The sequence below is a fragment of the Salmo salar genome, chromosome ssa20 (assembly GCF_905237065.1).
Source record: "Salmo salar chromosome ssa20, Ssal_v3.1, whole genome shotgun sequence".
Classification (NCBI taxonomy): domain Eukaryota; kingdom Metazoa; phylum Chordata; class Actinopteri; order Salmoniformes; family Salmonidae; genus Salmo; species Salmo salar.
Window position 1 is genome coordinate 87,993,401 of NC_059461.1, and position 27,535 is coordinate 88,020,935.

Consider the following 27,535-nt stretch of genomic DNA (forward strand, 5'->3'; position numbering starts at 1 on the left):
CTCCCTCCAGCTCTTTCCCTTCTGCTCTCTCTCCTCTCCCTCCTGCTTTCTCTCTCGCCTCTCTCCTTCTCTCTCCAGCTCTCTCTCCCTCCTGCTTTCTCTCGCCTCTCTCCTTCTCTCCCTTTCTCTCTCCTCTCTCCTTCTCTCCCTCCTGCTTTCTTTCTCCTCTCTCCTCTTCCCTCCCTCCAACTCTCTCTCCTCTTTATTCCCTCCCACCTGCATTCTCTCTCCAGCTCTCCTTCTCTCCAGCTCTCCTTCTCTCCCTTCTGCTCTCTCCTCTCCCTCCTCCTCTCTCGCTCTCCTCTCCCTCTCTACTTCTCACCCTCCTGCTCTCTCTCCTTCTCTCCCTCCTGCGCTCTCTCTCTCTCCTCTCTCTGAACCCATAACTACTGATCCCACAGGAAATGCTTCAGTCAAGCAGCTATAACTTCTCAGAAGCAATATCTCTCTCTCCATCTATCTCTCTCTTTCCCTCTATACCTCTCACTCTCTTTCTCTCTCTCAATCTTTCAGGATTGATGTGACAAATCACTGTTACAAGAAACACACAAACACACACATTATCCAGACAGTCATTATCTGGGACAGAATGGGCAGCAGACTGTCAAAGGTGGGTTCATTTTATTGTGAGAAAACATAACAAAATTACGCATGTCTTTAATTCTCAGTATTTCACATGAAAAACAACAAGTCATGATATTTACAAGAATTTGTAAGGAGAATACTGAAACAAAATGAGATTAGATTATCAGTCATCAAAACACTTTTTCTGAAAAAGGCTAATCCCATGATAATGAACACTGAGCTATATTTCCCCAACAACATTATTCTGTGACAAATCTGCCATTGGTGGGGAGGAGTGTCAGTTGAGCTGAGGAGGCTTTCTAAGGAAACATAGGGAGACCGGTAGGGAGACCATTAGCTCGACAGTAAGATCAAAGCTACTACTTTAAACTGCATTCAATTGACTGCAGCTCTGTTAAACCTCAAAGCCTGAAAATAACAGCTACACACTCAGACTAGAAACACTCCAAACCTGACATACTGTAGGGGTTTTATCTCGTTTCCCTCCCCTTCTCATGTTGGTCCTTCCATGTCACAAGGCAGGAGGATTGAGACCCAGTTAGACAGAGAGAAAGAAAGAAAGAAAGAAAGAAAGAAAGAAAGAAAGAAAGAAAGAAAGAAAGAAAGAAAGAAAGAAAGAAAGAAAGAAAGAAAGAGAGAGAGAGAAAGGTTGGGTGGGGTGGGGTGGGGGGGGACACGTGAAGAGGCTCAGTACACCTCACATGATAACTGGGCCTACAGCGTCTGTATGGGATGAGAACTAAACTGAAGAACACAAGTACTCTTTACTGGTCCTCAATAACAGCAGTGGTGAAAAAAGTACCCAATTCTAATACTTAAAGTAGGAGTAAAAGTAAAGACACCTTACTAGAAAATGACTCAATTAAAAGTTAAAGTAAAATACTACTTGAGAAAAAGTCTAAAAGTATTTGGTTTAAAATATACTTAAGTATAAAACATAAATGTATTGCAAAAATATACTTAAGTATCAAAAGTTAAATTATAAATCATTTTAGGAAATTTAAATGATTTATACTTATACTTTTGATACTTAAGTATATTTTAGCAATACATTTATGTTTTATACTTAAGTATATTTAAAACCAAATACTTTTAGACTTTTTCTCAAGTACTTTTTTACTATTTTATTAAGCAAAGAAGACAGCACAATTTTCTTGTATTTTTATTTATTTACGGATAGCCAGGGGACAACTCCAACACTCAGACATCATTTACAAACGATGCATTTGTGTTTAAATGAATACGCCAGATCAGAAGCAGTAAGGATGTCCAGGGATGTTCTCTTGATCAGTGTGTGAATTGGACCATTTTCCTGTCCTGCTAAGCATTCAAAATGTAATGAGTACTTTTGGGTGTCAGGGAAAATGTATGGAGTAAAAAGTACATTCTTTTCCTTAGGAATGTAGTGAAGTAAAAGTAAATGTTGTGAAAAAAAACTACTTAAATAGTACTTTAGAGCATTTTTACTGAAGTACTTTACACAACTAAATAACAAGTGATACAAGTCAGTATTCGTGGAAACCGGACACCGACCACTAGGGGCAACATTGAGCACTGTTACCTTCAAGTAGGTTTCAGTTTTGCTAGAGTGTTGTGGACAGGGACTTCAGATGGGCACAAGCATCTGCCTCTGATTCCAAAGGTTGCAACTTTGAATCCAGTGGTAGATAGTTGTTTTTGAGATTTTTGTTTTAACCCTATCCTAAACCTTAGGAGTTAACGACCTAACCTTTTTTATGTAATTTTAGCAGACACTTTTATCCAGAGCAACTTACAGTAAGTAATGAACACTTACATTTTCATACTGGTCCCCCATGGGAATCAAACACTCAACCCTGGTGTTGCAAGCATCATGCCACCAGGAAGTTAATGACAAAACTTAACCTTAAACACTTTGAAATGTGATGAGATTCAGCTGCAGTATCAGATGGATATGTCAGAAATCAAATGAAGAACACTTGGCTTCATCAAATGTCTTGTATCTGGTATCAGTTGTTTTGCCTTATGTTCTGCCTCATTGGTTGCCTTGGTGATTAGAAAATCCAGACAAACCTGTTTTTGACTGGAATCTGGTATTGTTGTTGGGACGCAGTGCCATAGAGTGGAAAACCCCTCAATTTGCAAGCATAAACAAAAACACTGTCTGTCACTGAATAAACAACCAAACAGACAAAAATCTAAGCAGCACCTAAACAACAGCTATTGAGTTGCTAGGGGAAACAGGAATGAACATTGAAAGACCGTAACTTTTCTTCTGCTTTCTACAAGTTATGCTGCAGCCATTTGATGAAGTTTTCCGTCATCGTGCGTCCAATCAGGAAGTCGGTTGGCCACACCGTGAACATGAGGGCGCCGTGGAAACCGCTGGCGTAGTGTTCGTGCGTCACCTCCACACCGGCGCGTCGCAGGCGCGCAGCATACATCACCCCATCGTCCCGCAGCACGTCATACTCACACGTCAGAACGTAGGCCTTGGGTAGCGAGCGTAAAGCAGCGTCTGGGACCAGAAGGGGCGAGGCCCGGGGGTCAGCGATGGAGCGCGATGGCCCGTCCGACCCCGCCCCTCCAGCCGACAACGCCACGACCGGAGCGCTGTAGTTGTACTCCCCCCGGTAGGACTCTGGCAGGAAGGCACTCCAGTTGACGAATTTGAGCAGAGCAGCGGACTCTGGGCTGTTGTGAGTGTTGGTCATCATGGCTCTGAAGAAGGTCTTGTCACTGGTGAAGTACTCGCTCCAAAAGCGCACCATTAGGGTGCGGGGCAGGATAGGCATGTTCTGGTTCTGCTGGTAGGACGGGGTATTGAGGTCCAGAGCCTGTAGCACAGGGTAGAGCAGGGCCTGGACCTTCAGCTGCAGCTGCTGTTCTGGATCCTGCTGTAGCTGTAGAGACACACACACACACACACACACACACACACACACACACACACACACACACACACACACAGAGACACAACACAGACACAGACACAGACACACACACACACACACACACACACACACACACACACACACACACACACACACACACACACACACACACACACACACACACACACACACACACACACACACAACTTACTGTTCTGTCCTGTACTGCAGTCTTGGATGGCTCCTCCTAATCTCAGCTAATTAAAACAACAGTGGATAGATAATACTGCCGCTAACACACACACACACACAATAACAGCTAACCTACTGGGCACACACACACACACACACACACACACACACACACACACACACACACACACTAACAGCTAACCTGCTGGGACACGGCTGCAGCCAGGTTTCCCCCGGCGCTGTCCCCAGACACAGCGATGCGTCCTGGGTCTACAGTGTACTGTGCCAGGACCACCCTCTGGAGGAAGTGCTTCACCACCCGGTACACATCTTCATACGGGACAGGGAAGTGGTGCTCTGGGGCCAGGCGGTACCTGGGTGGACACAAGGGAGGGGTCAGAGGTCAACGTCCTCTCACCTGAAAACTGGTGTCTGTAACAGCTGAGGTAGCTACAGTTAAATGATAACAATATGCAAATCTATAAATGTCATGTACACTATGGAAGTCAATATGTTACCTAAGCCAACTGGGGGTAGAAGAATAAGGACATAGTGACTAATCTCTATACAAACTCAACAATAAGGACATAGTGACTAATCTCTATACATACTACTAGTATAGACATCAAGCACCTCTGACTCACTGGTTGTGGCCCAGGTGTTAACTTCACTACAGTACTTCTAACTTGTCATGTTGTGTTGACATTACTAAAGCAAAACATCCTAATCCGGGTATGATCAGTGTACTGTATGGGATCAATCTAATCAGGGACCAGAGGCTAGCTGATACAAGAGCATTGTTTTCATTAGCTGGTTTAGAGATGAAAGGTAAGTCATATAATGATACTGTATAATACAGTCATATGACTCAGCCCATTAACGTTATCAAACAAATATATAAAAACATTTTAGCATTGGAACATCGACACATTGTTGGCAGGAATTTGGCTTTCAGTTTGCACACATACAGTACCCCCACACACATGCAGCCATACTTTCACAGAGGGAATCACAGATGTAATGTTGTGTAAAAAGTGCTTCTTCTCTCTCACTTTGAGAAAGCAAGAGAGCGAGAGAGCGAGAGAGGGCATGAAAAAGATTAAAGGGGATAGTAAAAGGTTCTGAAAGAGAAATAGGGGGTAGATGAGAACGAGATGGAGAAATAAAGACGTGACAGTGCTGCTACTGAGGGTGAAGATGTTGATTTGACAGAAAAATCCTGGTGAGACAGTAATAAAAGCCTGGTAAGACAGTAATAAAAGCCTGGTGAGACAGTAATAAAAGCCTGGTGAGACAGTAATAAAAGCCTGGTGAGACAGTAATAAAAGCCTGGTGAGACAGTAATAAAAGCCTGGTGAGACAGTAATAAAAGCCTGGTGAGACAGTAATAAAAGCCTGGTGAGACAGTAATAAAAGCCTGGTGAGATAGTAATAAGCGGCAGGTAGCCTAGTGGTTAGAGCGTTGGACTAGTAACCGAAAGGTTGCAAGATCGAATCCCTGAGCTGACAAGGTAAAAATCTGTCATTCTGCCCCTGAACAAGGCAGTTAACCCACTGTTCCTAGGCTGTCATTGAAATTAAGAATTTGTTCTAAACTGACTTGCCTGGTAAAATATATATATTTTTTAAGCCTGGTGAGACAGTAATAAAAGCCTGGTGAGACAGTAATAAAAGCCTGTCAGCTCAGTGTGAGGATAGCTACTATATTTCTCTATCCAGACAGACACACAGGTGTATCACAACATGTTCAGCTACTGCTGCTCTCTGAGCCAAAGATAGCACGTGTGTGTGTGTGTGTGCATTTGTTATAAAAGGAAAGTGATTTTTAGATAACAAGCCAAAAGAGAAACAGTCAAACAATGTGTCAATGTGGAACGCATTACCAAATTAAAACACCTGTTGAGATTCATATAAACACACATATATGTGTGTTTCTGTGCTTGCATGAGTGCATGTATTTACAGTGCCTTCAGTAAGTATTCACACCCCTTTACTTTTTCCACATTTGTTGTGTTACAGCCTGAATTTAAAATTCATTAACCTCTTGAGGATACCCTAGGATAGGGGGCGCCACAGCGCATTTTGAAAAAAAATCGTTCCCATTTTCAACGGCCTACTAATCAAACTCAGAAGATAGGGCATGCATATACTTATTATATATGGATAGAAAACACTCTAAAGTTTCTAAAACTGTTTGAATGGTGTCTGTGAGTATAACAGAACTCATTTGGCAGGCAAAACCCTGAGACATTTTCTGACAGGAAGTGGATACCTGATGTGTTGTATTGAGTTCTAACCTATCCCATTGAAAAACACAGGGGTTTAGGAATATTTTGGCACTTCCTATTGCTTCCACTAGATGTCGCCAGTCCTTTCACAGTGGTTTGAGCCTTATAGAGTCAAAACTCAGTGAATGACAGGAGTTTGAAATTGGTCACAGGGGATGGGCCATCACCATTATGACGCTCGGCGGCCATGTCTGCCCCCACCTTTGGAAACGGTTTTAAAGGCAATGAAATCATCCCCCTCGAATCTTATTGGCTCTCTTGGTGTTAGTGGCCCTGAACATTTATTTTATACAACGTTTGACATGTTTGAACGAACCTACATGCGCGAGGATTGCTTTCAGTATGAAGTGCAGAGCTGCGTTTGGAGAGAGCCATAGGACGCGCTACCAACATCAGGCTAATGGAACGTGAAGTATGGACTTTTTGACCGAAAATACATCTGTTGTGGACCTGGGATGCTTTCTGATGAAGACAACTAAAGGTAGGCGATTATTGACAATATTATTGAAGATGAGATGGTTCATACTGTTGCATCCAAGATGGCGCCGAGCACTGTATATTAGCTGATTTTCTGAGTATCGCATCTCCTTTTATCGCAAAGTGTGATTACCCAGTAAAGTTAATTTAAAATCTGGTATGACGGGTGTTCTCAAGAGATATTCATCTATAAATGTTAGATTGACAATATACATTTAAAAAATCGTTATAGTATAGCAATTTATTGAAACGTAGCATTGTTTACCGGGACGCTTTTGAGGGGAAATTAGGTAGTCAACGTCAGACAGAGATGTAAAATGCTGTTTTTATATATAAATATGACCTTTATTGAACAAAAGAATGCATGCATTGTATAACATGATGTCCTAGGGGTGCCATCTGATGAAGTTTGTAAAAGGTTAGTGCTACATTTAGCTGTTTATTGATAATATGTGATGGAAGTGGTTGGTCGGAAAATGGCTATGAAGCTGCTTTTTACGATGGACTCATCTAATATAATCTAATGATTTGCTTTTCCTGTAAAACCTTTTGAAATCGGACGACGTGGGTCGATTCAGGAGAGGTGTATCTATAAAAAAAAAAAAAAAAAATATTTTTAATTTTTGTAAAAAATTATGATAATTTTTTAATGCTAATTGGCGATATGATTTTTCGCTGGATTTTGATCCCGCTAACGGGATCAGATATTGATATGTTGTGTCAATGATCTACACAAAATACCCCAAAATATCAAAGTGGAATTATGTTTGTAGAAATGAATCAAAGGCTGCAGCAAAGTACAGAATAGAAATTAATTAAATAATTTAAAGCTGAAATATCTTGAATTAATAGGTATTTAACCTCATTGTTAGAGCAAGCCTAAACAAGTTTCATGGACTCATTCTGTGTTCAATAATACTGGTTAACATGATTTTTTTAATGACTACACCATCTCTGTACCCCACTCATACAGAAAATTGTAAGGTCCCTGAATCAAGTAGTAAATTTCAAGCACAGATTCAGCCTCAACTACCAGGATAGCTTTTCAATGCTTCACAAAGAAGGGTACCGATTGTGTAAATAAAATAAAAAGCAGATGCTGAGTATCCCTTTGAGGATGGTAAAGTTATTCATTAGGCTTTGGATGGTGTGTCAATACACCCAGCCACTACACGGATACAGGCATCCTTCCTAACTCAGTTGCTGGAGAGGAAGGAAACCACTCAGGCCAATGGTGATTTTAAAACAGTTACAGAGTTTAATGGTTGTGATATGAGAAAACTGAGGATGGATCAACAACGTTGTAGCTACTCCACAATACTAACCTAAATGACAGAGTGAAAATAAGGAAGCCTGTACAGAATACAAATATTCCAAAACATGCATTCTGTTTGCAACAAGGCACTTAGGTAATAATGCCAAAAATGTGGCAAAGAAATAAACATTTGTCCTGAATACAAATCAGATCAAATTAAATTTGATCAAATCAAATTGTATTGTCACATACACATATTTAGCAGATGTTATTGCGGATGTAGCGAAATGCTTGTGGTGTAGTGAAATGCTTGTACAAAATGTCATGTTTGGGCCAAATCCAACACATTGCTGAGTACAACTCTTCAGCATTGGGCCAGTAACCGAAAGGTTGCTGGGTTGAATCCCCGAGCTGACAAGGTAAAAATATGTCGTTCTGCCCCTGAGCAAGGCAGTTAACCCACTGTTCCCTGGGCGATGAAGACGTGGATGTCGATTATGGCAGCCCCCCGCACCTCTCTGATTCAGAGGGGTTGGCTTAAATGCGGAAGACACATTTCAGTTGAATACATTCAGTTGTATTTTTGGGGATAAAGAGAAACGGAATACAGCTATAAGCACAGGCATAATCCTAGAGGAAAACCTGGTTCAGTCTGCTTTCCAAAAGACACTGGTAGACTAATTCACCTTCCAGCAGGACAATAACCTAAAACACAAGGCCAAATCTACACTTGAGTTGCTTACCAAGATGACATTGAATGTTCTTGAGTGGCCTATGGCAAGACTTGAAAATGGCTGTCTAGCAATGATCAACAACCAACTTGACAGAGCGTGAAGAATGCTTCTAGAAAGTATGGACTCGTGTTTTATTTTTATTTTATTTTACAAGGCAAGTCAGTTAAGAACAAATTCTTACTTTCAATGACAGCCTAGGAACAGTGGGTTAATTGCCTTGTTCAGGGGCAGAACGACAGATTTGTACCTTGTCAGCTCAGGGATTCAATCTTGCGACCTTTCGGTTACTAGTCCAACGCTCTAACCACTAGGCTACACTGCCGCCCCTTGTGTAAATTAGATATTTCTCTATTTCATTTTCAATGAATTTGCAAATATGTATAAAAACATGTTTTCACTTTGTCATTATGGGGTATTGTGTGTAGATGGGTGAGACACCAACAAAATGTGGAATAAGTCACGGAGTATGAATACTTTCTGAAGTCTCTGTATGTATTCCAAAAAAAATGTTAAAGTACTTTTTCACACTTTTACAAATGTAAACAACCAGATGTTCATCTTCTGCCTATCTGTCCTTTCACAGCAGCCTGTTAGACAAGATATACAGTATAACATATGGAACACTGATACCAAACGTGTGTCAGATATACAGTACATCAAATATATACTCACTCTACAGACACCACCACAGAGTTAAGATCAATGACCATCTGCCTAGCTAGGAGGTCGTATGGTCCCATTCCTACACAAAGAGAGGAGAGAGAAGAGAGAGCCGTCAAAGACAATATTATCTAATAGCATCTTACATCGTCAAGAGCTACAAAGTACTCAATAGTATCTTGAGCAGTATCTTGCGCATCTCATGCTCAATAGGCTTGTAGTCATGGCAAGTCACACACACACACACACACACACACACACACACACACACACACACACACACACACACACACACACACACACACACACACACACACACACACACACACACACACACACACACACACACACACACACACAGCAGATTGCAGGCACAACATGACACTTGTCGCATGTCAAATAATTGCCTTTGGTTACCAGGGGGTTACCACGGTCTGTGTGTTGAACAGCTTGAACAGAGTGTATGTTCCTCAGGAGAGGTGGAGGGTGAACAGAGTGTATATGAATTCGATAGTAAACTGTAGAATACTACAGTAAATACTACCGTGCTATCTGCAACAACAAAAAACACTGTTGTACATACTACAGTAATGCCTGCAAAAATCTTTTTTTTAACTATAGTAAATACTACAGTATTTAAAGATGGACTATGCAGAAATCGCGTTGCCATTTCCTGGTTGCTAAAATGTGAATAGTTTGCCTAATTTCAGTTTATGTGACAAAACAAGCAGGTAAAGTGTAGAGAACCATTGTACCATCTATTCCACTGGGAAATAATGTTATAACTTATAGACTGTGTGCATGATCCCATCTGGTTTGCACTTAGTGGGACTATCATTTGTTTTTCAACAGGACAATGACCCAAAACGCACCTCCAGGCTGTGTAAGGGCTATTTGACCAAGAAGGAGAGTGATGGAGGGCTGCATCAGATGACCTGGCTTCCACAATCACCCGACCTCAACTCAATTCAGATGGTTTGGGATGAGTTGGACCGCAGAGTGAAGGAAAAGCAGCCAACAAGTGCTCAGCATATGTGGGAACTCCTTCAAGACTGCTGAAAAGGCATTCCAGGTGAAGCTGGTTGAGAGAATGCCAAGAGTGTACAAAGCTATCATCAACGCAAAGGGTGGCTATTTGAAGAATCTCAAATATAAAATATATTTTGATTGGTTTAACACTTTTTTTTATTACTATATTATTACATATGTGTTATTTCATAGTTTTGATGTCTTCACTATTAATCTACAATGTAAAAAATAGTAAAAATATAGAAAAAACCTTGAATAAGTACGTGTTCTAAAACTTGACCGGTACTGTAAGTAAACATATTGTATTTCAGCATTTTGATGCTGGTGTAGAAAACTGAAAGTAAAAGATACAAAAACGAAACTTAAGACGGAGAAGCAAATAATCAAATCATATTTGTCACTTGTCGAATACAAATAATTGCAGTGAAATGCTTAGTTAAAGCCCTTAACAATGCAGTTCAAGAAATAGAGTTAAGAAAATATTTACTAAATAAACTAAAGTAATAAAAAATAAAAAAATAAACACAATAAAATAACAATAACGAGGCTATATACAGGGGGTTCCGGTACCGAGTCAGTGTGCGGGGGCACCGGTTGGTTAGTTGAGGTAATTTGTACATGTATGTAGGGGTGAAGTGACTATGCATAGATAATAAACAGCAAGTAGCAGCAGAGTACAAAAGAAATGGGGGGGTCAATGCAAATAGTCCTGGTGGCCATTTGATTAATTGTTCAGCAGTCTTATGGCTTGGTGGTTGAAGCTGTTAAGGAGCCTTTTGGAGACTTGGCACTCCAGTACCGCTTGCCGTGCGGCAGCAGAGAGAACAGTCTATGACTTGGGTGACTGGAGTCTTCTACAATGATGGTGTTGGAGTCGTGCTTTGGCCGCTCAGTCGTGGGTGAACAGGGAGTACAGGAGGAGACTAAGCACGCACCCCTGAGGGGCCCCAGTGTTGTGGCTCAGCGTGGCAGATGTGTTGTTGCCTACCCTTACCACCTGGGGGTGGCCCATCAGGAAGTCCAGGATCCAGTTTCAGAGGGAGGTGTTTAGTCCCAGGGTCCTTAGCTTAGTGATGAGCTTTGAGGACACTATGGTGTTGAACGCTGAGCTGTAGTTAATGAATAGCATTCTCACATACTGTAGGTGTTCCTTTTGTCCAGGTGGGCAGTGAGGAGTGCGATTGAGATTGCGTCACCTGTGGATCTGTTGGTGCGGTATGCGAATTGGAGTGAGTCTAGGGTTTCCGGGATGATGGTGTTGATGTGAGCCATGACCCGCCTTTCAAAGTACTCCATGGCTACCGATGTGGTGCTAATAGAGCACAAAGGACAGATTCACCGCTTCTTAGACTTGCTTTCAATAAGAATGACAGATCTATAACGTACATTTCTATCTGAATTTGGTTAGGTCGCCCAAAAGTGACATATTGCAGCTTTAATTTGCATATACCCGGCCCATTCCCCTCCCCCATATCGCTGGGGCCTTTGGTTATTTCTTGTCTGGATTCCCAGTGCTGACATTCAGCCCACTGAACCTCTCCGACATTACATTGTGGACGGGTGGGTGCATGGATGGATGGATGGATGAATTATTATTATTTTTATTTTTTTCACTTTTATTTAACCAGGTAGGCCAGTTGAGGACATGTTCTCATTTACAACTGCGACCTGGCCAAGATAAAGCAAAGCAGTGTGACAAAAACAACAGAGTTACACGTGGGATAAACAAACGTACAGTCAGTAGCACAATAGAAAGATCTGTATACAGTGTGTGCAAATGAAGTAAGGAGGTAAGGCAATAAATAGGCCAATAGTGGCGAAGTAATTACAATTTAGCAATTAACACTGGATTGATAGATGTGCAGATGAGGATGTGTAAGTAGAAATACTGGTGTGCAAAAGAGCAGAAAAACAAAAACAAATATGGGGATGAGGTAGATGGTTGGATGGGCTATTTACAGATGGGCTGTGTACAGGTGCAGTGATCTGTGAGCTGCTCTGACAGCTGATACTTAAAGATAGTGAGGGAGATATGAGTCTCCAGCTTCAGTGATTTTTGCATATCGTTCCAGTCATTGGCAGCAGAGAACTGGAAGGAAAGACGACCAAAGGAGGAATTGGCTTTGGGGATGACCAGTGAAATATACCTGCTGGAGCGAGTGCTATGAGTGGGTGTTGCTACGTTGACCAGTGAGCTGAGATAAGGCGGAGCTTTACCTAACAAAGACTTATACATGACCTGGAGCCAGTGGGTTTGTGGACGAATATGTAGCGAGGACCAGCCAACGAGAGCATAGAGGTCGCAGTGGTGAGTAGTATATGGGGCTTTGGTGACAAAACAGATGGCACTGTGATAGACTGAATCCAATTTGCTGAGAGAGTGTTGGAGGCAATTTTGGAAATGACATCGCCGAGGTCAAGGATGGGAAGGATAGTCCATTTTATGAGGGTATATTTGGCAGCATGAGTGAAGGAGGCTTTGTTACGAAATAGGAAGCCGATTCTAGATTTAATTTTGGATTGGAGATGCTTAATATGAGTCTGGAAGGAGAGTTTACAGTCTAGCCAATATGTAGTTGTCCACATATTCTAAGTCAGAACCGTTAAGAGTAATGATGCTAGTCGGGCGGGCAGGTGCAGGCAGCGATTGGTTGAAGAGCATGCATTTAGTCTTACTAGCATTTAAAAGCAGTTGGAGACCACTGAAGGAGTGTTGTATGCCATTGAAGCTCGTTTGGAGCTTTGTTAACACAGTGTCCAAAGAAGGGCCAGATGCATACAGAATGGTATCGTCTGCATAGAGGTGGATCAAAGAATCACCCGCAGCAATGAGTGGATGGATGGATGTGGGTGAATGGATCAGTGGATGGATGGATAAATATACTGTATAGATATAAGCCTTGACTAATTGCTTGCTTGGTAGATGGATTAATTACCAAGCACCTAATGGCTACTCACTGGCGCTGCCCAGGCACCATCCTCCTCCATGCAGGTATATGACTGCTCTCCTCAGCTCAGTGTCGCCGCCCTGCAGTTTGGGCTGGTACACCACCACCTCCACCCCATCAAACAGCTCCTCTGTGACGTGCACACGTTGGTCTGACACGGGCACCACCCGCTCAGCGAACGTGATGAACATCATCACCCCCATGTAGTCCTTCAACCCCACCAGCTCACTGAAGTCTGCCTGCAGAGAGAGATGAAGAGGTATGTTGGAGCAGAGAGGTAGAGAGAGATGCAGGGATAGAGAGAAAGAAAATGGCATACAGTTATGAGGGATGTTGTGAGGGTGGACAAAAACAGAGGGAGAGAGAGAAAGAGAGATATGGATCGATAAAAATAAAGAAAAATGAGTCTGTTTCAAATCTGAGGGAATCAGATGATCATTACATAACAATGCAATCTAAACAGGAGAGGAACAAGCAGGGGATTAAAGGGCTTTCCCCTGAGTCTTGTGAGCTTCAGAGAGAATCTACAGTAGAGGGTTCCAGCTGTCCACCAGAGAGAATCTACAGTAGAGGGACCCAGCTGTCCACCAGAGAGAATCTACAGTAGAGGGTCCCAGCTGTCCACCAGAAGGAATCTACAGTAAAGGGTTCCAGCTGTCCACCAGAGGGGATCTACAGTAGAGGGACCCAGCTGTCCACCAGAGGGGATCTACAGTAGAGGGTTCCAGCTGTCCACCAGAGAGAATCTACAGTAGAGGGTTCCAGCTGTCCACCAGAGAGGATCTACAGTAGAGGGTTCCAGCTGTTCACCAGAGAGGATCTACAGTAGAGGGTTCCAGCTGTCTACCAGAGAGGATCTACAGTAGAGGGCCCCAGCTGTCCACCAGAGGGAATCTACAATAGAGGGTTCCAGCTGTTTACCAGAGAGAATCTACAGTAGAGGGCCCCAGCTGTCCACCAGAGAGAATCTACAGTAGAGGGCCCCAGCTGTCCACCAGAGAGAATCTACAGTAGAGGGCCACAGCTGTCCACCAGAGGGGATCTACAGTAGAGGGTCTCAGCTGTCCACCAGAGAGGATCTACAGTAGAGGGCCCCAGCTGTCCACCAGAGAGAATCTACAGTAGAGGGCCCCAGCTGTCCACCAGAGGGGATCTACAGTAGAGGGTCTCAGCTGTCCACCAGAGAGGATCTACAGTAGAGGGTTCCAGCTGTCCACCAGAGAGAATCTACAGTAGAGGGTTCCAGCTGTCCACCAGAGAGAATCTACAGTAGAGGGTTCCAGCTGTCCACCAGAGAGGATCTACAGTAGAGGGTTCCAGCTGTCTACCAGAGAGGATCTACAGTAGAGGGCCCCAGCTGTCCACCAGAGAGGATCTACAGTAGAGGGTTCCAGCTGTCTACCAGAGGGGATCTACAGTAGAGGGTTCCAGCTGTCCACCAGAGGGGATCTACAGTAGAGGGTTCCAGCTGTCCACCAGAGAGAATCTACAGTAGAGGGTTCCAGCTGTCCACCAGAGAGAATCTACAGTAGAGGGCCCCAGCTGTCCACCAGAGGGGATCTACAGTAGAGGGTTCCAGCTGTCCACCAGTGGGGATCTACAGTAGAGGGTTCCAGCTGTCCACCAGAGGGGATCTACAGTAGAGGGTTCCAGCTGTCCACCAGAGGGAATCTACAGTAGAGGGCCCCAGCTGTCCAACAGAGGCCCCTGCTGTCCAACAGAAGCCCCAGCTGTCCAACAGAAGCCCCAGCTATCCAACAGAAGCCCCAGCTGTCCAATAGAAGCCCCAGCTGTCCAACAGAAGCCCCAGCTGTCCAACAGAGGCCCAGTCATCACATGCTGTGGTGGGGAGGCTAAGGACCCAGTTGCATAAAACGTCTTTAAACTATTCCCTTAGGTAAGGGATAATTATTACTTAAGGTTAAACCTTAAGAGAAACAGTTAAGCTGTGTTATTCAACTGGGCTCAGGGCTGGGCCAGGGGTTGACTGGGGCCAATCAGCTGACTACTGAGATCTCCTCATCCACTCCCTGTGCTCCCCAGAGTAGGATTATGTCGCCCCTAAATCCACTGATCTTAAAGTGTTGTGTTACATCCTTACAGTATAAGGATTTGGGGAGGGTAAGCTGCTAGCTCCATGTCTAGCGTAATGTTGTAACTTTCTAGCCAGAGGGTGGTCTCAGAGCTGACCTATTCTTCTGGAAGCTTGCAACTAGAATTATTCATCATTATTATAATTGTTTAATCCTCAATATCCCCATTGAACTGGGTCCAGATAAAAATGTTGTCCAGTCTAGAAAAATCAACTAAAATATTATCTCCAAATTATTATACAGTATAAATTGATTATAAAGCAGACAATATTTCACTCTGTCTCGGTTGAGTGAGAGAATTGACCTAAATAAAAAAAATTAGCATGTGTATGATGGGGTAAACTTCCTCAGGTATTCAATCAGCGATTTGTATTAAATCTTGACAACTTCATTATCCACGGTCATGCCTGTCTCGCAAAAGGTCAAGCCTTTTCTGACATATTTTGGCCGGTGAATGGCACCCATATAAATATCAACAGAGAACATTGATTGGATTGATTTTGGTAGAAACGTTAACGATTTGTGCTTTTTGACGTCGGTCCAGTTAAATATATATATATATATATAAAAATAAAAAAAATTGACATGAAATGCACTATGAATTATGTGGGTTGAATGCTGTAACAACACAGAATCAAACTATGAATAAAAGTCCCATGATGATAGTGACTGTCCATAACTGCTTATCACTTATTAACCATCATTTATTTACATGACTTTACTTTAATTAAATATTTCAGTCTTGTGTATATTAAATTTGTTTTATTTGATGACTTTATTATTTCATTCCAAGTCATCATCTCATCTCTGTAGAGCTGCTGCCTATGCTGTCTGACAAAATCACTATTTTTGTTGTTCTTCAATGTAAATAAGGCATTCAGTACTTTTATGACTGCCGAATATCACCGATCAGATCATGTATTTTCAGGTAGAGATACCTCGCGAAGCAATTCCTCTCTATCCCTCTTGATCATGAGTTCTTATCTCCTTCGCTGGTCTACTGCATACAGACCGGACAAGTAGGCGCGTAATGGATTATGGTCATTGTAGTTAATTACCACATTTTCTGAGCTAAACTATGTAGAATATTGGCCTGTTGGAAACTACAACTCCCAACTGCATTGCACAGTTCGGCCTTGATCCAATTTATCTCTAGAGAAACAGCGTATTGAGCTCAAACAAAAAAACAGAACGAAATGGAATTCAAATAATTGAACCGACATGGTCAATTAGTTGTTTAAAAAAAATTTAAAAACAGAAATGTTGGTTAATCGCTCAGCACTTGGAAAGGTAGCACAAGAACTCCGAAAGAAAAAAAAGTCATTTGAAATCATCAACCCAAACCAGGTGGCACAGACCCTTTCTCCTCCTAAATGTCACGTCCTGACCAGTAAAGGGGTTATTTGTTATTGTAGTTTGGTCCGGATGTGGCAGGGGGTGTTTGTTTAGAGTGTTTCGGGGTTTGTTGGGCTATGTTTATCTAGTATGTCTAGTTCTATGTTTAGTTAATGGGGTTGACCTTCAATTGGAAGCAGCTGCTCCTAGTTGCTTCTAATTGAAGGTCCTATTTAAGAGGGGTGTTTTTCTGTGGGATTTTGTGGGTAGTTGTTCCTTGTTTAGTGTTTGTGCACCTGACAGGACTGTTTTGTTTTGTTCTTTTTTTGTATACGTATTTAGTTGTTTCTCCTTCTTCAAAATAAAAAGAAGATGAGTATACATATTCCCGCTGCGTTTTGGTCAAATCCTTACGACAACCGTGACACTAAAGCAAATTTGCGGGTGTTAAAATCTCGGTGTTGAGGTAAAAAGTATTATGAGTGTTATATTTGAGTGTTGTCCCGCCTGTCCTCCGGCCCAGCCCGATTGGCCCGCCTGTCCTCCGGCCCAGCCCGAGTGGCCCGCCTGTCCTCCAGCCCAGCCCGAGTGGCCCGCCTGTCCTCCGGCCCAGCCCGAGTGGCCCGCATGTCCTCCGGCCCAGCCCGAGTGGCCCGCATGACCTCCGGCCCAGCCCGAGTGGTCCGTCTGCCAGAGTCAGCCCGAGTTGCCCGTCTGCCCGGCGCAGCTATCGGCGCCACCGAAGTGGGCGACGCGGAAGGTGGAGCGAGGTCCACGTCCTGCACCTGAGCCACCCCCAGGATAGGTGGGTTGGGGAGGGAGGGTGTAGCACAGTGCCGTCGTTGACGGCAGCCACCCTCCCTTATTGTTTAGGAGGATCATTTTTGTTTGGGGGTTTGTTTTTTCTATTAGGTGCATTCCGGGGTCTGCACCTTTAGGGGGGGTACTGTCATGTCCTGACCAGTTAAGGGTTATTTGTTGTTGGAGTTTGGTCAGGATGTGGCAGAGGGTATTTGTTTTATATGGTTTGGGGTGGTAGTGTAGGTAGTAGGTCGTTTTATTTATGTATTCCGGGGGTTTCGGGCACTGCTCTCTGTTTATGTATTTCTATGTTTAGTTAGTTAGTTGTGGGTATAGGTTCTAGGTTCGTTTTCTATGTATAGTTAATTGGGATGGGACTCCCAATTGAAGGCAGGTGTGTTGAGTTGCCTTTGATTGGGAGTCCTATATAATAGGGTGTGTTTGTCTTTGTGTTTGTGGGTAGTTGTTTTTGCACTGCGTTTTGTATAGCCTGCAAAACTGTTGCTGTCATGAGTATCATTTATTGTTTTTCCCTGTGGATGCTTTACTTTTGTTTATTTAAAAAACTATGAGTATCCACATACCCGCTGCAGTTTGGTCAATTCAACACGGCACCTTTTGTGACATACACAATGATAAATAATATACATTTTTCTAAACTAATCCTATCTGTAAGTGGTTGGACGTTTTCCACACGTTATTGAAATGGTTGTTCCAGTTTAGATGGTTAAGAAGTCTCATTTATCAACATTCCCTTCCTTGACAGTCACTCTAACTGCAGTTGCGGTTGATTAAAAGTTCAACTTGTTGGCTATCCTATCTCTGGCTGGATTCCAATAAGAATTATATAACACTTTGCAAGCCAGCATATTGTGACTTGCAGATTTCAGTGTTAGGGAATTAACACCTGTGGTGTTACAGTAATTCGTTTTTTGGGGGTATTGTTTAACACTTTAGCGTGTAAAGCCTTATTTGCATATGTATTTAAAAGGGTGCCAGTACCAACATTTTCAGAGGTGCCAGTACCACCCATGGCTGTGTTGGTTAGTGACAGAGACATAATTATTATATTCAATGGCTTTCAGTCCTGTACCCTTCACCAAGTGACTGCCTGCCTAAGTGAAAGTCTTATAAAAAATGTCATTATTTTTGAAAATACATATCTTTTTTTTTTTGACAACCCCATACTTCAACATCCTAGTTTTACCCTAACACAGTGGTATGAGAAAGTGTAATTGCATCAACTCTAAAGTGATCATTTAAATTGGAATTTACGGCGTTAGGAACCCAACACTCTTGGGGTGTTAGTTTATTTGAGATGGTCAAGTCAGAAAGTGTTAAATGTAGCACTGTATATTGTGTCTACATAAATAAAACATCTCTGGTGTCATGCTGGCGTCTAATTTGGTGGTCTTCCGTCCATAAATACAGCATCGATTTTCTTAATAGGGTCTATAATTAGAACAGATCAGCAGGATTACAATACCTGGATTACCGTTTGACATAATCTGCTGTAACTGTCATTCAGCATGTCTGCATGTACACATCAACTTCAACGGAATCAATGTTAAAATAACACAATATTTTGAATGCACAGCATCTTTACATTTGCCTATAACTAAATATGTTTTTAAGTACAGTAAAACAAAGATATAGCCATTTATTTTATTTCATATATAATAGTCAGCTATGCATAGAAAAAAAGAGAATGTCATCTTTACCATATTTATGTTAGGATAATCAAATCAAACTGTATTTGTCACATGCGCTAAAATACAACAAGTGTAGACCTTACCGTGAAACACTTACTTACAAGCCCTTAACCAACAGTGCAGTTCAAGAAGTGTTAAGAAAATATTTACCAAATAAACTAAACTAATATAATAACAATAACATAACAATAACAATATATAGGGGATACCGGTATATACAGGGGATACCGGTATATACAGCTATATACAGGGGATACCGGTACCGAGTCAGTGTGCTGGGGTACAGGTTTGTCACGGCTGTTCAAAGGATCGGACCAAAATGCAGTGTGTTCGTGGTTCCACATAGTTTATTACCGTGAAACAAAATGCAAACACTAAATACTTGAATACACAAAACAACAAACCGTGACGCAGAGAGAAAACACACTACTCAGGAATGAATCACCCACAAAAACAGGTGGGACAAACATCAACTTAAATATGACCTCCAATTAGAGACAACGACAACCTGCTGCCTCTAATTGGAGATCATACCAAATAAAACTAACATAGAAATACCAAACTAGAAACTGAACATAGAAATACAAAACATAGACAAACCCCCCCATGTCACGCCCTGACCAACTCTACCATAGAAAATAACAACTTACTATGGTCAGGACGTGACAGTACCCCCCCTCCCCAAAGGTGCGGACTACGATTGCACATACACAAAACAAAAACGAACACCCACCCCAAACAACAACCCCCCCCAACAACAAAAACCAAAGGGAGGGTAGGGTGGGTGACAAAAGTCTATAGTGTTACACACAGAACCTTCCTCTCCCTCCGATCCTCCAGCAACGGAGGTGGCTCCAGCTCAGGGCGTGACCTCCGTTCCGCCCGCAGATCCCTCCGCTTCTGTAACACCGGCCTCTGGATCATTATCAGAGGAATCGGACTGTAAATCATTACCAGAAGCTCTGTGCTACAGACCACCACTGGAGGTTCTGGCCTACAGGCCGCCGCTGGAGGATCTTGGCTGCAGGCCGCCGCTGAAGGCTCTGGGCTGCAGGCCACCGCTGAAGGCTCCGGGCTGGGGAGCGCCGCTGGAGGCTCCGGACTATGGAGTGTCGCTGGAGGCTCCGGACTGGGGAGCGTCGCTGGAGGCTCCGGACTGGGGAGCGTCGCTGGAGGCTCCGGACTGGGGAGCGCCGCTGGAGGCTCCGGACTGGGGAGCGTCGCTGGAGGCTCAGGACTGGGGAGCGTCGCTGGAGGTTCCGGGCTGAGATCCGTCTCAGTAGGTTCCGGACTGTAGGCCGTCTCAGTAGGTTCCGGACTGTAGGCCGTCTCAGTAGGTTCCGGACTGTAGGCCGTCTCAGTAGGTTCCGGACTGTAGGCCGTCTCAGTAGGTTCCGGACTGTAGACCGTCTCAATAGGTTCCGGACTGTAGGCCGTCTCAGTAGGTTCCGGACTGTAGGCCGTCTCAGTAGGTTCCGGACTGTAGGCCGTCTCAGTAGGTTCCGGACTGTAGACCGTCTCAGTAGGTTCTGGACTGTAGGCCGTCTCAGTAGGTTCCGGACTGTAGGCCGTCTCAGTAGGTTCCGGACTGTAGGCCGTCTCAGTAGGTTCCGGACTGAAAAACGTCGCCGGAAGCTCTGGACGGGGAACTGTCGCCGGAAGCTCTGGACTGGGAATGTGCACTGGAATCCTGATGCGTGGTACTGGCCTAGGTGGCGCCAGACTGGTAACATACACCTCAGGGCGAGTGCGGGGAGCAGGAACAGGACACTCCGGATTGGGCATGCGCACTGGAGGTCTGATGCGTGGTACTGGCCTAGGTGGCGCCAGACTGGTAACATGCACCTCAGGGCTAGTGCGGGGAGCAGGAACAGGACACTCCGGACTGGCTCTCTCCGATAAGCACGGGAAGTTAGATCAGGTCTCCACCCTGACATCGACAAACTCCCTGTGTGCCCCCCACAAAAAATATTTTTGGGGCTTCCTCTCAGCCTTGCCTCTCGGTGCATATAGAGCCTCGTAGTATCGTCGCTCCCTTTTTGCTGCTTTGATTTCCTCCCTCGGGTGACGATACTCCCCAGCCTGCCTCCAGGGTCCTTTACCATCCAAAATCTCCTCCCAAGTCCATTCCTCCAGATACTCCTTACCACGCTGCTTGGTCCTTTTTTGGTGGGTGATTCTGTCACGGCTGTTCAAAGGATCGGACCAAAATGCAGCGTGGTCGTGGTTCCACATAGTTTATTTACCGTGAAAGAAAATGCAAACACTAAATACTTGAATACACAAAACAACAAACCGTGACGCAGAGAGAAAACACACTACTCAGGAATTAATCACCCACAAAAACAGGTGGGACAAACATCAACTTAAATATGACCTCCAATTAGAGACAACGACAACCTGCTGCCTCTAATTGGAGATCATACCAAACAAAACCAACATAGAAATACCAAACTAGAAACTGAACATAGAAATACAAAACATAGACAAACACCCCCTGTCACGCCCTGACCTACTCTACCATAGAAAATAACAACTTACTATGGTCAGGACATGACAAGGTTAGAGGTCATTTGTACATGTAGGTAGGGCTTAAGTGACTATGCATAGATAATAAACAGTGAGTAGCAGCAGTGTACAAAACACATGGAGGGGGATGAATAGGGAGAGGACCAGAGAATGTTACCTTTACATAGTCCATCTGTAAATTGCCCACCCAATCTATCTACTTCATCCCCATACTGTTTTTATTTAATTTCCTTTTCTGCTCTTTTGCACACCAGTATTTCTACTTGCACATCATCACATGCTCATTTATTACTCCAGTGTTAATCTGCTAAATTGTAATTATTCACTCCTATGGCCTATTTATTGCCTACCTCCTCGTGCCTTTTGCACACACTGTATATAGACTTTCTTTTTTTCTACTGTGTCATTGACTTGTTTATTGTGTTATTGGCTTGTTTATTGTTTAGTCCATGTGTAACTCTGTGTTGCTGTCTGTGTCACACTGCTTTGCTTTATCTTGGCCAGGTCGCAGTTGTAAATGAGAACTTGTTCTCAACTAGCTTACCTGGTTAAATAAAGGTGAAATAAAAAAAATAAAAAAATAAAAATGATGTAGTTAGAGGAACAGAGAATGTTACCTTGACTCTCTTTATGTAGGGAGAGGCACAGAAAATTCTACCTTGACTCTCTTTATGTAGGAAGAGGAACAGAAAATGTTACCTTGACTCTCTTTATGTAGGAAGAGGAACAGAAAATGTTACCTTGACTCTCTTTATGTAGGAAGAGGAACAGAGAACGTTACCTTGACTCTCTTTATGTACGGAGAGGAACAGAGAATGCTACCTTGACTCTCTTTATGTACGGAGAGGAACAGAAAATTTTCTACCTTGACTCTCTTTATGTAGTTAGAGAAACAGAGAATGCTACCTTCACTCTCTTTATTTAGGGAGAGGAACAGAGAATGCTACCTTCACTCTCTTTATGTAGTTAGAGGAACAGAGAATGCTACCTTGACTCTCTTTATGTAGTTAGAGGAACAGAGAATGCTGCCTTCACTCTCTTTATGTAGTTAGAGGAACAGAGAATGCTGCCTTCACTCTCTTTATGTAGTTAGAGGAACAGAGAATGCTACCTTGACTCTCTTTATGTAGTTAGAGGAACAGAGAATGCTGCCTTCACTCTCTTTATGTAGTTAGAGGAACAGAGAATGCTACCTTGACTCTCTTTATGTAGTTAGAGGAACAGAGAATGCTACCTTGACTCTCTTTATGTAGTTAGAGGAACAGAGAATGCTGCCTTCACTCTCTTTATGTTGGGTTTGGGAGAGGAAAATAAAAACCTGAAGATAATGGACCCACCCCCACTCCTTCATACCCAGGGTTGTACCACCCCGTCTCCCTCCCTGCCTGTCTCCTCCCCCTCCGTCCCCCACTCCCCTCCTCCCTTCCAGGGTTATACCACCCGGTCCCCTCCCTACCTGTCTCCTCCCCCTCCATCCCCCACTCCCCTCCTCCCTTCCAGGGTTATACCACCCAGTCTCCCTCCCTACCTGTCTCCTCCCCTCCCCCTCCGTCCCCCACTCCCCTCCTCCCTTCCAGGGTTATACCACCCGGTCTCCCTCCCTACCTGTCTCCTCCCCTCCGGCCCCCACTCCCCTCCTCCCTTCCAGGGTTGTTCCACCCCGTCTCCCTCCCTACCTGTCTCCTCCCCCTCCGTCCCCCACTCCCTTCCTCCCTTCCAGGGTTGTACCACCCAGTCTCCCTCCCTACCTGTCTCCTCCCCCTCCGTCCCCCACTCCCCTCCTCCCTTCCAGGGATTGTTCCACCCCGTCTCCCTCCCTACCTGTCTCCCCTCTGGACCTTGGGGGGATGGTAGAGGGGACATTGCCGGCGGTTCCCCACTATATGGTCACAATCACAAGTGGCAAGGGTGACAGTACAATATTGGTTGCTTATGGTGTTATTATAGTTCAAGTTTCACCTTCATAGATAATTGTCTAAGAGGTTTGGAGGGTGGGTTCCTCATATTTTAAGCAGCCAAGTTAACTATAATGTATAGCCAAGTTTAGAAGATAAATCCTTTAGAATATAATGTAAATATCTATACGATTCCCATTGACAACGTTAATAGAAATCCTATAGGAGAAAAAAAAAACATTGATATCTGATAGGAACCTATAGGATTCCGAAACAAAAATCCAATTTGATTACAATTAGAATCCAACAGAAATGTTCTATCAGATTTTGGAACCAGTCCTATTGGACTCTATGAGATTCTATCCTATATGGTTTTGTCTTATAGGATCCTTTATGATTCCAATACCAATAGAAAAATGGGGTTGACTGGGGCCAATCAGCTGACTACTGAGATCTCCTCATCCACTCATTTTTACATTTTTTACATTTTAGTCATTTAGCAGACGCTCTTATCCAGAGCGACTTACAGTAGTGAATGCATATATTTCATACATTTTTTTCCCCCGTACTGGTCCCCAGTGGGGGACCCCCCTGTGCTCCCCAGAGTAGGATGATGTCGCCCCTAAATCCACTGATCTTAAAGTGTTGTGTTACCTCCTTACAGTATAAGGATTTGGGGAGGGTAAGCTGCTAGCTCCATGTCTAGCGTAATGTTGTAACTTTCTAGCCAGAGGGTGGTCTCAGAGCTGACCTATTCTGCTCTGAGCATTTATAAGAGGAGAAAGGGTCCTGTGCGTCTATCCGTGCAACCAGGTCCCAGTAAACCTGTGTAGATGATTTCAAATGACGTTTGCCTTTTCTGAGTTTTTACACTACTTTTCCTCATAAATCCATTCAATCAAGGTTCCCTGTTGGCAGTGGCGGTTCTAGCTTGTATGGCTCCCTGGGCAAACCCCCCCCCTCCTTCAGCGCCCCCTCCACCAAAAGAAAGCACCATTCTGCACTAACTGTAATTTTTATTCAGACATTTGGAACAACAGAAATTAATGATCATAACATTTAAAACTATATAAATATAAATATCAAAAAGAAGTAGCAAAGACAAATAGAAACTAATTTGTGTTGATTTCGCACTCGAGCATCAATGCATTAGACATCCCCCAACACTGTCAACCAAGTCAAGACTAAACCAATTCACCTTGGTGCAGACTGGTTGTATTTTATTCTAATCGATTTCGCACAAACCAGAAAAAAAATGCAACAATATGTCTGTGAAACTATATATTCACAGTGTTATGAATGAATTGTGGTTCATTTGGTAGCATTTCGTCATGTGACTGATTTTACTAATTGCATTAGTACTGTACAAAGTTAGAGGTGTGGTATTTGATAGATTCCCCCGTTCCCCTACCTCGGGATTCTAGTGGGGAGACCTAAGGTCAACCTACCCCCGGACCCTACCTCGGGCTTCCAGTGGGGAGACCTGAGGTCAACCTACCCCCGCACCCTACCTCGGGCTTCCAGTGGGGAGACCTGAGGTCAACCTACCCCCGCCCCCCCTACCTCGGGCTTCCAGTGGGGAGACCTGAGGTCAACCTACCCCCGTCCCTACCTCGGGCTTCCAGTGGGGAGAACTGAGGTCAACCTACCCACGCTCCCCCTACCTCGGGATTCCAGTGGGGAGACCTGAGGTCAACCTAACCCCGTTCCCTACCTCGGGATTCCAGTGGGGAGACCTGAGGTCAACCTACCCCGACCCCTACCCATCTCGTACTTCTGAGTAGGAGACCTTCCCAGGCAGTAGCCTGCCGAGCTCACAAACTAGAATTAGGACGCCCACTCTGACAAGGTTAATTGACCCACAGTCCCACACGGTGACATGATATCATTGACATGACGTGCAAATGAGTGATAGAAAACCAATCATATAAATGTCACGGGCGCCCCATGCTGCCCCGGGCAAGATGCCGCCCATGTCGCCTATACCTAAATCCGCCACTGCCTGTTGGTACTGTATTTATATGCGTGCCATGCACCGGACAAATATGCACCAGAAAAGGCATATTGCTCTTGGACAGAGACAGGCATGACCGTGGATAATTCAATTGTCAAAATTGAATAAAAATATGTGACTGAATACCAGGGGAAGTTCATCCCTTGACCCACATGATCAAAATACATTTGTTTCACTTCTCTCACTTAACCTGGACTGAGTGAAATATTGTTTGCTTAATAAGCAGTTACAATGGGGATATTGAGCATTTTTCAACAAAACAATAATAATAATGAATAATTCTAGTTAGAAGGAATTTAGCCTGGTTTAACACATTTTTTATATTTTATCATTTGAAAGAATAAATACAATGTTGAATTATATCATATCTACATCGATAAACACCTCTGGTGTCATGAATGCTGGGTTATAAACAGTCTGGTGTTCTTCCGTTCATAAATACCCCATCGCTTTTCTTAATAGGGTCTATAATTAGAACAGGTGAGCAAGACTACAATACCTGGATTAGCGTTTGACATAATCTGGTGTAACTGTCATTCAGCATGTCTGTATGTACACATCAACCTCAGCGGAATTCATTTACTAGGCTATAGCCTACTAGGTTATTTACCAAGTCTATTTACCGTGCCAAAGGATTGGCCAATAACCACGTAATTCTAGTCAAACAATAACATCTTAAAACCATACATGTAATTATGCCAATAATGATATTTTATGCATGACTCCCACGCACACCCGAGAAGCGCAGTTTTGTGTACGATCCCGCTATAATAGTAACTTCACAACAATATTTAAAACACATGAACAGGATAAGTCTGCATCAAATATTTTCTGAATCAAAAAACTAATATTCTAGCTCATTGTAAAATCCATTCTTGCATTATTCTTACCAGGTGGCTGAGACTTCTGAAGAAACAGTCGGTCAACATGAGTTTCCATCTCTCCTCTATCTTGTCTGGAATGGGCTGATAAACATAATAAGAGGTGAACGCTCCTAAAGAAAGGAGTAAAAATATGCCTTTCAACTGCATTTTACGAGGAGTCCGTAACTATTGATGGCAGGGTGCAGAAAGAAACTATGTCAGTTTTGCTTATTATCAAGTCACTTAAGTCTGAGCAAAGCGTAATCTTGTATTAATTTTGGAACTGAGCCAGCCAGATATGAAAGCACGTGCAAGAGTTATCTGATCATTATAAGCGAGCATGATCATAGCTTTTCACCGTGACTATCACTGCCTGCGCACAGCGGGCGGTTGTGTCGTATGATTCCCTGTCCTTCACACCCATGGAAATAGAACAATGTGTTAATGCGCGCGGGTGGGTTGAAACGATCGAACTGAAGGGTTAGCACCCCCCTCCCCTTACCCCTCCCTCACTCCACTTGGTCCCCAACCGGGTGAGAAACATGAGCCAGAAAACTTGCTGCGACAGCACCAAAACTTGCTGCGACGGCGCAACTTTCACCACTGCGATGCCCTCTATATTTGTTCGCAGGTTGCAGGTTATTATATCGGCGTAGAATGCAAAGTGTTAAGGATTCCGATTTGTAGACAATAATTTCACAATTATACACATTCTTCAGCCCGAAGCACAAGATGTGGTGTCAGCACTCTCCACCCAGGCGAGATGGACGCAGCCAACAATTTATGTATGCTAGGTGAGTCACATGGGACGCTGTTTTGAAGCCACCGCGCGTCCATCTTGGCCCTCCCCCACCGTCATAAAACCAAAATATTTTGGAAGCTATGGAAATGCATTTATTGCATTTATTTGAATGTCTACATTCGTTTTTTTCCATGTTTATTCTATTACAGACAACTTAATATAATTTTAAAGTATGCATTATGTTAGCTAAACAAATCTTTTATATATATATATATATTTTTTTTTCCTTAAACGCACACACAAGTAGAAATCCTATTTTTGGAGCTGAAAGATGATGGCCAGAACCATGATGTTGTACAACGATGTAATTCAATAAGTTTCAGTCTAAACCGTTCAACATTCTGTCTATGGTTGATTTGCAATTTAGATAAAGTGTTAATATATCACTGAACAATTTAGATAATGGATTAATGTATCGCTGCGTAATCTATGTAATGCAGTGATGTATAG

At 43.4% G+C, this 27,535-nt stretch overlaps 1 protein-coding gene across 1 annotated transcript; it reads right to left on the reverse strand.

Annotated features, from left to right (window-relative positions):
- Nucleotides 1-606: 606 nt before the first annotated feature.
- Nucleotides 607-26,466, reverse strand: aaad (Arylacetamide deacetylase). The gene is given in 3 exon segments (NM_001140740.1): nt 607-1,046; nt 13,245-13,280; nt 26,311-26,466. Coding segments are annotated over 3 exon segments (204 nt in total). The 5' UTR covers nt 26,452-26,466; the 3' UTR covers nt 607-1,019.
- Nucleotides 26,467-27,535: the final 1,069 nt, after the last annotated feature.